The sequence below is a fragment of the Diorhabda carinulata genome, chromosome 2 (assembly GCF_026250575.1).
Source record: "Diorhabda carinulata isolate Delta chromosome 2, icDioCari1.1, whole genome shotgun sequence".
Classification (NCBI taxonomy): Eukaryota; Metazoa; Arthropoda; class Insecta; order Coleoptera; family Chrysomelidae; genus Diorhabda; species Diorhabda carinulata.
Window position 1 is genome coordinate 17,221,463 of NC_079461.1, and position 12,552 is coordinate 17,234,014.

General features: G+C 31.8%; 1 protein-coding gene across 1 annotated transcript in view; it reads right to left on the reverse strand.

Moving 5' to 3' along the window:
* The window catches only part of LOC130903783 (kinesin-like protein CG14535), a 256,050-nt gene extending 246,781 nt beyond the window's left edge, over positions 1-9,269 (reverse strand). Inside the window, exon 1 of the mRNA XM_057816111.1 lies at positions 8,970-9,269. Within this exon, the coding sequence (XP_057672094.1) occupies positions 8,970-9,004 (35 nt within the window). The 5' untranslated portion in view covers positions 9,005-9,269. The remainder of the gene's footprint in view (positions 1-8,969) is intronic.
* Between the last annotated feature and the right edge of the window lie 3,283 nt (positions 9,270-12,552).

A 12,552-nucleotide genomic window follows, 5' to 3' on the forward strand; every position in this document is an offset into this window, starting at 1 on the left:
GAAGAAGATTCTTTCAAAAATTGTGACTGATGAAAAAAACGGGAGATTTATTTTGATTCAGATCGTCATTTTACATAAGAATCACCAAGATAGTACTTGATGATACAAATCCAACAATCTATAAACTCACCATAGAAACCGATAAAAATCAATAGAAATTTGAGTAAAGACAATAAATCTTTTATGAGGTAAGTTTTTATGGATAAATTGCAGAACACCTAAAATTTTTGCTGCGTAACTGAAAGCAATTTCAAATCGAGTCAGAAATTATTTCTTTTTTATCCGAATTCAACTCGACGTACTTTGTCTCCTAATATACACCCGATCCCTCTCATTGTGATTTATTGCATTAATATTACAATTGTAACTTGAAGAAAGTGTTTACCCCCTTCCTCTTAACACTCGATCCTATACCGCTACAATTCATCCGTTTCATCTCTTTCTAAAAGGTTCAGCGTTCGGGTGTGCAGCTGCTGTGATTTATAGACAGCAGGTCGCTGCTGTCTCCGCCGACATTATGCAAAGTTCCGCTGATGTTTCTACTACTTTTCCACGCCCTATATCCCTTTATTCACCACGCCGGACGCTTTTCCGTTTTTCCAGCTTCCCCTTCATCTGTTCCAAGATAAAAATCTGCATTCAAGACTTTCGATATTTCTTTTAAGAGCTACTTATAACATTTTTAACACGTATGGATCGATTTTCGTTTACAAAAGTTGGAGACCTTTTTTTCAAATTCATTTTGAATATATATCTGAATACAATATTAATTATATTAGAGTAACATACGAGGGAGGTTTAATTTGTTTTTATACTCATGCAAATAAATGCATGATTTTCTAGTTTTACTTAAAAAACATATTACTAGTATATTTATTAGAGTTTATTGTCGAAAAATCGAGAAAATAATTACAATAAATTTTTGTCATTGAAGAAATAATTAAAAATACAATTATAGAACACAATGAAAAATATTTCATGTTTGTTAAAAAAAAATTGTGCCACATTTCTCCCAAATAGCCTGGAAACTTGCAGCGGGCTCTTTTCTCAGTTTATTACAGCTATTGCTCTAGTCTAACATACTTGGAAGGAGCATATCTAACAGGTCTTCTTCTCTTCTTGCTTATATATCTTCTTAAATGTTAAATTGACTTGGGGAAGGCATACGACAATGTCCAATAGTAATAGTAGACTCATCAGAATTTTATGTCTTATCATGATGGCATGTGCTTATTGTATTCTTTTATCAATAATTTATATATTTTGATAACTTTCTCACTATTTATTATACTTTCCTACTTAGGAGCTAACTTCAATACCATCTACGTTTTTAACTTGTTGGTAAAAATTTTCCCGATCGTGGTTTTTCATATCCCGTTGATAATTTGTGATCCTCAATCCTACGTTCTGCTCTAAATATGGAAATAAAGGAACAGTTGTATGATAATCATCAAAATGTAGTCCATAGTTTTCATTTTAAAATATTCTAGATAAGCGTACAACAACGATCTGCGCTCAAATCTAGTTCATTAACCGCATATCTTTGATCTGCATTATTTTCTTGACCTGCACAGGTCTGGATATTAAATAACAAGACTGCGCACCTAGAGGTCCCAAAACCTTTTTTTTCTCACCACGTGCAACAAAAACTCCGACTGAGTGCTATAAATTGTTGCAAGAGGTCTATGGGGACAATTCTCTATCTCGTCCGAGTGGTGTAAGTGCTTTAGTGACAGAGCCCTGAATATGATCAGCGTCCAGGTCGTCTGAGACTGTTTAAATGATTCCCGGTTCACGAACAAGACTTATTTTGAAACTAGCTGCTACACAAAATGAACAAACTCTGAATTTGTGGCCTCGAGACGCTATACCCATAACAGTAATATCCAGACTGAAACTCTAATTATTAAAGATAAAAATGATCTCGAAGTGATATTTATTTAGACAGAAATGTTGAAGATATTCAAGCCAATGATGCTACCGAACAACGTAACTTAAAAGTCCTAATTTTCACGATTTGCCTTCCTTTATAGTTGAGTTTTAACATATTTCATGAATGTTTTTATTTTTTGCAGTTCAGAATCAGGAATCCCTCGAAGTGGCAAAAGAATGAATCCAAATTGTTAATAAATTGCGGAAAAGTCAAAGAAAACTAGAAAAGACTATGGAGTAGCCGAAAAAACATTGGTTACAAGAAATCAACGAAAATTATTACCTCCTTATATTGGATTGAAGGATAGGCAATATGAATTTGACGCATTTTGGAACATGGCAAACTTACAAGACTTTATTAGTGGAAATATCTAGACTATTAGACCAAAATACTGATATGAAAGAAAAATAGCCGACGTCGACTTAACACATTTTATTTCCTTTGTGGTACCGAAATAGTTAGGATCTGCAAACAATTCTTTGTGGCTACACTAGGAATCAGTGACAAGATGATGCAAAAAAAGAAATAATGATGGACATGTTTTTTTTTCTGGCAACTTAAGAGGAAAACTCGATAATCACTCAGAGGTCTCGCCACCTATTAAAGAAAAAAACCGAAAGCATTTTGCTACGAAAGGCAAAAGATTCACGAAGATAAAAATCTAATGGACCTCTACAAAGATTATAAATGAAACATAGAATATGGTAATCCCTCAATGTATTACAACCTATTTAACTTAATTTAGAATTTTACAAGCCAAAAAAAGATCAATTCGAACAGTGCGTCAAGTTTAGAAATTCAAGCGACGAGGAAAAGGAAAACCTTAATAGTTTGAGATCCACATAATTGGAAAAGAGCTATCCTGGATAGATATGGACAATTTTAAGAGAACTAATAACATGCTTGCTCTATATGACCTGCAGACGGTTTTGCCATGTCCTACAGGCGACGTCCAAATTAAATACACCAAAGTCCATTACTTACAAATACTTCATTACTGGATATAGTTTGATAATACCCATTCCAATATCGAAAAAGAAATTAAAAGGTTCTCCAAAATATATTTCAGATCAGAAAATTAGTCTTATAAGTGCAGCAAAAAAAATGGATAGCCATACACTGTACAGGAGCTTTCTGATGATTTTTATGATTTCCAGAGTCAAACTTGGGTGTTAAACAAGAAGATTACTGACCAAGAGACATTAAGATGATCCCGATGTGTGGCAGTATGAAAATTGGAACAGTGATCACAATTTCCACAAAAAATTATTGCTAAATTAACTAGAACGAAGGCTGATTTTAAGCAAGAGGTAATTCTGCAAAAAGTTTACTCAGCAAAAACAGGAATCTCGGAGGCATATAAGAAAGGTTGCTACGCCTGGTGGAATCTCATGTAAGAAATTATTTTGATTTTTTCAATGATTTGTTAGATAGATACTATCCAAATAGTTTGAATTTATTTTTAAGCTGTGCGTTTTCCATTTTGTTCTAATATAGATTTATTCGATTGTCTAAAACTCTTTTCTCCTGTTATAAACACTGCTTAAATTCGGAAGATACGATGTATTATGATTAGTCTGAAAATAAAATAAATCTCCTCATGTTGCGTTGTTTTAACATGAGTATAATAAAAAATATCGTTCATTACACGTCCAGAAATGTATTTTTTCCAAATTCCTAATGAAATATAGATACTTGTACGATGTATTATTATTAGTCTGAAAATAAAATAAATCTCATCTTTTTTGCGTTGTTTTGACATGAGTTCAATAAAAAATAACGTTCATTACACGTCAAAAAATGTATTTTTCCAAATTCCTAATGAAATATACTAATTTTTCTACGCATACCATGAAATTTCTCATTTTTCTGATCGCTCCCTCACGGAAAATTTCTCAAGCAGTTATGAAAGTTTTAGTGATTTCAACAAATCAATTTTATTGATTATCAATAAATTTTCGTGAAATATTCAGTTTTTGACGGTAACGTAAAAAGAAAAATGCGATAAACAGTACAAAACGTGACCTGTAAAAATCACGAAACGAAGTAACGACTATAAAAAAGCACTTAAGAGATCTTTAAATAACATAAAGTTGCTTTAAATCATATTTGAGTCAGCTGTTTTAGACCTGAAAGTGAACGGTAGAAATTAACTTTATACATCATAAAATGTCTAAAACACGTTAAAAGCCAAACTAAATTTCAATGGTAATAAAACATAGATGTTTTATACGAAATTACTAATTTATCGATAATTCAAGTTTTAATTTCATATACACATTTTGTTCGAATGCCAATTTATATTATCGCGTCATTCTAAATCTAACATGACGGAACACACAAAATGACGGACTAGTTATTTTCAATGCTTTCCCACGAATGATTTCGCATCTTTAAATATCTATAACTCAGAAACGAGGTGTCGAATGAGATAATTTTTTCCATGTATTGTTTATTTCCATCAAGTCAAGTGTTCTGTATATGGTAAAACCTAAAATCGTATTTTCAGTAAAATTTCTGGGAATTAAAATAAAACAAAAAGTTATTTAGGTATAATTTTTTTACTAGTCTGGGCCTTTCTTATATTGTTCTGTAGAACTTATGGTTATGAATGTACTGAAAATAATCCGACGACATTTCATTCATCTATTGTCTTAATTGGTATTCACGTAAAAACCCCAATACTCGGCCTATTTGTCGTAAAGCTTTTAGTCATTGAAGTGACGCAAGGTGTAGGACAGAAGCGGAGTTGATTTGTTATAGAGATAGAGACCCTTCATTTACATTTCCTGACTGGAACGTACAATATATTATAGTATGGAGTGCATACCAACAGATACACATTAGTCTTCTTTTCAAAAATATACGCGCACTAACTGTTGCTGAACTCTTAATGTCTCGTAATTAAGAATCACCCTTAATATGTTTATGTTTATTCAGGGTGTCAACACCGAAAATATAACTCGATGCCGACGGTTTACTTTTTTATTTTCTTAAATAGAATCGTTGTTTTGACATTGTGATATTATTGCCAAGTGTGTGTCGTTTCTACTAAAACTATTACACGCCTGTGACCCAAAATCGTGGGGAAAGTTCTATTTCCAAAAACATGTTTATGTAGTCCAGTCAAATTAGTCCTTAAAGTAGAAGTAAGGTTACAAAAGTATTGAAACATATGGTTCAAAAAATTGAGAAAAACCATCATCTTTCTTGAGGTCTAAATGATAATAAATCTTGTAAACAAGATAAAAAAGTTATTGGTTAATATCTTGCAAGTTTAAGGGTTAATCAACAACTTCTTTGCCTCAATTCATAAAAAATCTTCATATAGTCCAGTCAAATAAGACTTTGAAGGTTACAAAAATTCCAATAGAGCTAAAAATTGGTGTGAATGTACAGTATAAATGAATTGTGAAAAGTCTCCATCAATCCCCCTGATGCAAAAAATTTTATTGATGGTGAAAGTTTACAAAAATAGGTTTTTCGCGTTTTTCTGCTAAACGGTGAGTTTTACAACAAATATAGTTTGGACAAAAATTGTAGATCATCCGATTCTTTACAAAAAATGTATTCACACTTTTTTTATAGGTATTGTCATTTCCGTGATTTCGTAATTTTCCAAATATTTGGACACATGCAGCTCACCACTAAAAAAATTATATTTTTGGGACTCACAGCTTTCAAAATCTGTAAACATCTTGATAGAAATGTATACAGGGTGTTCCAAAAAAGGTGCCGAATATCGCTATCTAAAAACTTCGAAAACATACTTTTTTCAAATGGCAATACCCATTTTTCTCTTTATCATTGGATCCTACGCTTTAAATTAAGGGGACTTCATTAGTAAATTCATATATCTCAAAATAACGGTTCTTGTAGAAACTTGAAAAAACTGAAATTTTCATGGTTTTTAATAGTTGGTTGTCTGGAGCGACCAAAACAAAAGCTAACATATCAACAAACAAACAATAAAAACAGGAGACGTTTAAGCTTTTTTTTGGTCGCTCCAGACAACCGACAATTAGAAACCATGAAAAATTAGATTTAAATCCCAAAAAATGTCATTTCACCCGGCCCGTTCTTCTAGTGACTTATTTAGCTAAAAATTTCTAGAATTTAGCTGAAATCACATCTTTTATTTCCTTTTTTCACATTTAGATAGCTGTCGGCTCATATATAAATATAAATAACTTTTTACAAGCCATAAAATTGTAATATATTAAAATAAAATAACGAAATGATTTTTTACGAGATATAAAACAATTTTTTGTCAAAAATCTAGCTTCTTCAACGCCATCTAGCAGTCCAGTAATGAAGTTTATCAACAGTCACGTCAATATCCAATTCAATTGACTTTAATTTCAGTTTTTTGGAATTTTATTTATTTATTTTTATTTTTTTCAGTCATTATATATGTAGTATAAAAATATTTGAATTTTTCACTTTAGGTGTCATTTATGTGTTTACATGCTATTTATTATTTTATATCTCACTCTCAGGCTTTTATTTTTTACTCTATTTTTCTTTAAAAATGCCTCGGAAGCAAAAACCCCGTGCAGCAAAAGCTGCAGGAAATAAATAATCTTCGGTTCAAGCAGATATGAGAACACAACAGCAAGCAGAGCGACAAAGAGTTTTGAGAGCAGCTGGAATTCCTCTTCGGGTACGAGTTTCTTCAGAAAGACAAGCTACGCAGCACGCAGCTAGAAGAGCAATAGAAATGCCGGAATAATCGCAAGCAAGAAGAATTCATAATTCGCCCTCGAAATTTCATCCTTCAATTTAATATCATAATCATCCTTTGATTGTTATTGACTCGATGAATAATGATTTCAAATGAAAAGATGTGCTGCTCCAATGGTTCCATTCTTTGGTGAACCAGAAGAGCTTTTAAAAACTTGATTATTAAGTATTACAAAGTCAAATTGAATCAATTTTTAATCAAATTAAGAAAGTATAACTCTTGCTTTCTATCATATTGATTCATTTCTATTGCAATGACTAATTATCAAGAATGGGCATCAAAGGAACAATTTTTTTTACTAGTGAAGCAAAAGCAAAAATTTAATTTAGATTCATCACACTGAACATTTGTTTGTTCGTTGTGACACCATTTACATTTCCGTTAAAGCATTAAATATAACACGTTCGAAAAATGCATTTTCTAAAACAGAAAATCAGTTGTCACGATTTTTCATTCATATAATTACATTCAATACAGTATTAAAAAGGTAAAAAAATTTACCAATTTCCAAAAAACACCATATTGTTTGTACAATAACAAAAAACATCTTAACTTTTTAGGATTGGACGCAATTGCATTGATGAGATCTAAACTATTGAAGGTTTTTGTTCATAAACGTTGTTATAACTTTCGTTAGACGTAAAACAGTCTTACCAACACATTCACAATGAAATTTCCTTGCCAGGTCCAAAGGTTTACCGACGATTTTTAAAAAAATTATTGAACAGATGCCCGTTTAAGAACAGAACAGAAATTCCACCACATTTCGAAGCTAAAATGATTGCGTTTTATGACAGAATATTCAGGGTGCTTCTATATTCGACCAACAACGCTCTACCAAAAAGAGATCTTAATAAATGATCCATTTTGATATAGGAATACGAACCCTTACGGGGTCTAGTTGCTGAGATATAGGGTGTTAAAGTTTTTTTTTCAAATTTTGTGACCAATATGCTCCTTAATAAAATAATATTTTGACATAAACAAACTTTGGAAAAATTTTATGGAGCTAAAATGAACGATATTGGAGAAATTTACTTCCAAACAAAAGTCTACAATCAAATAATTTACAAATTAATTTAACTTCGAACAATGATTAAGAGCAAGTAGTTTAAAACAAATAAAAATTTTCCATAATATCAATTGTTCAAACTGTTGGCCGCTTACTACGATATTGAAAAACGTGTCATATGAAAAAAACGATAGAATTGGTGATCCAGGAGGTGATCCTGGAGGCCAACAATTGGGTCCACCTCGACTAATTCATTTTTCTCTAAAACGTCTACAGGTGCAGCAAAATGAACAGATGCCTCATCGTATTGAAACGGAAATATTAAATAATATTTTTTGAAAGGCCATTTTTAAATACTCGAACTGTAGTTGGCGCTTTAAGATTTGACCATTCTACTGTATGAAAAGTTTTAAAAGAATCCATACAAATTGGTCAGTGTTCAAGCATTAGAACATAGAGATTTTCAGGTGCTTATAGAATTTTCAAACTGGTATTTACAAGAGTGTTGTGAAAATCGAAATTTCCCAAAATATGTGTTGTATACAGACGAGGCTAGATTTACTAGGGAAGGAATTTTCAACTCTAGAACACGATGTGGCATCTGTTCATTTTGCTGCAGTTGCAGACGTTTTAGAGAAAAATGAATTGGTCGGAGTGGACACAATTGTTGGCCTCAAAGATCACCTGAATTAAATCCTACAGATTTTTTATATGGGGCTATATGAAGTCCTCCGTGTACAAAACAGTTTGAATAATTGAAATTATGGATAATTTTTCTTGTTTTGAACTACTCACGCTTAATCATTGTTGGAAATGAATAATTAATTTGTAAATTACTCACGTGGATACAGACTTTTTTAGAGGCAAATTTCTACAACATACAACGCCGTTAATTTAAGCTCCATAAAATGTTATTAGTTTTTCAACTAAAAATAATCAGGTAATTTCAAACAAAATTAAAAAGAATGATAACTAACCCTGATAGCGTATCACCGGTTGAATTTTTCCAAAGTTTGCTTATGTTAAATTATTACTTTATTAAGGAGCATATTGATCACCAAATTTGAAAAAAAATTTAGTGGCGTTCGTGATTTATGACAAATTTTTAATTTTGATTTAAAATTTTGAACACTCTTTATTTCAGTAACTAGGCTCCGTATTCCTGTATCAAAATGAATCATTCATTAAGATTTCTCTGAGTAGAGCGTTGTCGGTCGAATATAGAAACGCCCTGTATAATATAAATTATTTTATTAAAAACGTGATAAAAGAAATGTTACCTTCCATCTCTAGCAGCATCGGTAGCCGAAGCCATGTTGACTGAAAGAAAAACAACAAATTTCCAACTCCGCAAAATAAAACTCAAAATTTTTCAAACAGTAATCAACAACATATTATAACAACCACGCGGAATCAAATAATTTTCTCAAAAAATATCAACGACAGTCTTTTCATTATATAAAATTATTATTAATGATAATTAATATGATTAAATTTGGTTTATCATTTACGCACGAGGCCGACGTCCGAAAGAAATTTTGAAAACATGACGGCATCGCGACGACAGACGACGCAATACTGAGTGCAGGAATACTGTGTAGATTTATGCCATGGAGGACTGCGCATTCGAATGGTTTATTTGGGGTCCCTTAAGGGTCTTAGGGGGAACTGTTTGACGATGAAGTTGATTCTTTGGATGTGTGTTCACGTAGTTATAACAAAAAAAAGAGGAAAAGTAAGGGGATAAATCTGGATGAAAGTAATAAGCAACTATTTTCAACTATTGGTAACGCCGCAAGATGAGACGTGACAAGAGAAAAGAGCTTTTGTCTGTTAAACTGATTTTTTTCTCGAAAAGGAAAAAGTACTTCCGCGACTCTGCAATCAACTGAGTTGTGTTGCCAAATATCCAGTTAAAAATTATAAGATGAAGATATAAGAGATAAGATGAAAAATTGAGGAAATTTCTTATGTTTGAGAATGAATCTAAATGATTATCGTACGATTATGAGTAAAAAAATATATGACATAAATCACCACACAAGTGTAGTGAGTTGACTTGCTTGTCAAGGTCAAGCGATAATAACTTTTTGAGAATTGTTTCTTGTGCACTTACAAACAGTCTCAAAATGCGCAATTCATCAACGACAATGTCAAGGTAATTATATTCATTTGATTTTTTTTTACTTAAATGTGAATGAATGTTTTTTATTGAAACGCAACGCAAAGTCGAAAAATGGCATATAAAAAATACCAAAATTAGGTGCTAATTAGGTGCCAAGTTCAAATATTAGGTACTCTTTAGGTGCTGGAGAGTCAATATCGTGAAAATGCCCAAATAATTAATAAACGAGTCAATTTCCGTAAGATAACGAATCTAAAAATCAAGTATCTCCAATATTAAGATCAATACTCAATCAGGTATCAACTAAGCAGGAACATTAGGTACTTGTGGGAAATTTAGATGACGAAAAACATATGTGAATGAAAGAAAAATTCAGGGTATCTGTTACTACTATTAAAAAGGTAAATAAATTTTTAAAATGCTGAATATTGAGGTGCTTCAACGGAAAAAATAATTGCCTTACATTAAACTTTATGGACAAATAAAAGCCATAGAGCCCCCATGAGTTATGCAATACGTCTAGGGGATTATTTTTTATCTTCCAAACTGTTAAAGAATAAGGTGTCAATCAAGTTCTCACTAAATAACCAGAAAACAGTCGAGAAATATCGTTTCTACATTGATTTGAGACCTCAAAACCACTATGCCTGATTCACTAAGTTCTACTAAACATTTTTTTATCGCTAACACTGATGTACTAAGTCCTAGTAGAAATTTTTTTATCGCTATAGCTGATATAAAATGAGGTGCTAATTAAGTTCTCACTAAATAATCAGGAGACAGTCGAGAAATATCGTTTCTACATTGATTTGAGACCTCAAAACCACTATGCCTCATTTACTAAGTCCTAGTGAAACGTTTTATTGCTAAAACTGTCATAAAATGAGGTGCTAACCAAGTTCTCACTAAATAATCAGGAGACAGTCGAGAAATATCGTTTCTACATTGATTTGAGACCTCAAAACCACTATGCCTCATTTACTAAGTTCTAGTAGAAACGTTTTATTGCTAAAACTGTCATAAAATGAGGTGCTAATCAAGATCTCACTAAATAATCAGAAGACATTCCAAAAATATCGTTTCTACATTGATTTGAGACCTCAAAAACCACTATACCTGATTCACTAAGTTCTAGTAGAAACTTTTTATTGCTAAAACTAACATAAAATGAGATGCTGATTGAGTTCTCACTAAATAGTCAGAAAACAGGCGAGAAATATCGTTTCTACATTGATTTGAGAGCTCAAAACCACTGCCTGATGTACTAAGTTCTAGTAAGAACGTTTTATTGCTAAAACTGTCATAAAATCATATGCTAATTAGGTTCTCACCAAATAATCAGAAGATATTCGAAAAATATCGTTTCTACATTAATTTGAGACATCAAAACCACTATGCCTGATTCACTTAGTTCTAGTAGAAACTTTTAATTGCTAAAACTGGCATAAAATGAGGTGCTGATTAAGTTCTAACTAAATAATCAGAAGACAGCCGAGAAATATAGTTTCTACATTGTTTTGAGACCTCAAAACCACTGCCTGATGTACTAAGTTCTATTAGAAACGTTTTATTGCTAAAACTTACATAAAATCAGGTGCTAATTAAATTCTCACTAAATAATCAGAAGACATTCCAAAAATATCGTTTCTACATTGATTTGAGACCTCAAAACCATTATACATGATTCACTAAGTTCTAGTAGAAACTTTTTATTGCTATAACTGGCATAAAATGAGGTGCTGATTAAGTTCTCACTAAATAATATTGAGTTCTAGTAGAAACGTATCTCACTAAATAATCAGAAGACAGTCGAGAAATATTGTTTTTACATTGTTTCGAGACCTTAAAACAACTATACCTGATGTACTGAGTTCTAATAAAAACTTTTTATTGCCAAAACTGACATAAAATGAGGTGCTAATCAAGTACTTACTAAATAATCAGGAGACAGTCAAGAAATATCATTTCTACAGTGTTTGAGACCTTAAAATCACTATGCCTGATGTACTAAGTCCTAGTAGGATTTTGTCATTCTAAAAACTGACTTAAAATAAGGTATTAAGTGAGTGCCTACTAAATCATCAGGGGACAGTCAAGAAATATCATTTCTACAGTGTTTGAAGACCTGCGAACTCCATAAAAATTATATTCCTTGGCTCTCTTCGAATTAGTGAGTGAGCACTTAATTAGTAACTAATTTTATGTCAATTTTTAAAATGGAAAAATCCTAGTAGGACTAAGTGCAAGAAACTCGTTGATTTTAAGGTCTCGAAATACTGTATAAATGATGGATATGGATATTTCATCGCATAATTTTGCTCATGTACCTGGTTATTCCCACGAAATTAAAAATTATCGCAAAGAAAAAGAATAATACATAGTATATGCTTGGTTTTTCCATCAGAAAAATTATTCAAATTTGTTAAGTCTCTCAAAAATTCGAAAACATTTTTCAGTATGTACAGACCAAACTCCGAAATAATGAATTTTGTAGGCAGTAATCCGTTACGCGAAACCTGTAGTAATTTAACAGAGAACAATGGAACCCCGTAAACATACAGAAAACACAACAAAAAGTCAATTTGACTGACGGATATTCAGCTTCACTTCTCCTAACAGACGTGGAAATAAATTTAAGAGAGAAAAAGATGAAAAATCCTTTGTCGCTATCATTTTTGTTTTGTTTCCAAAAGTATCTTTGTTTCGGGAACGTTTGATGAACATGAACGTGCCAATAT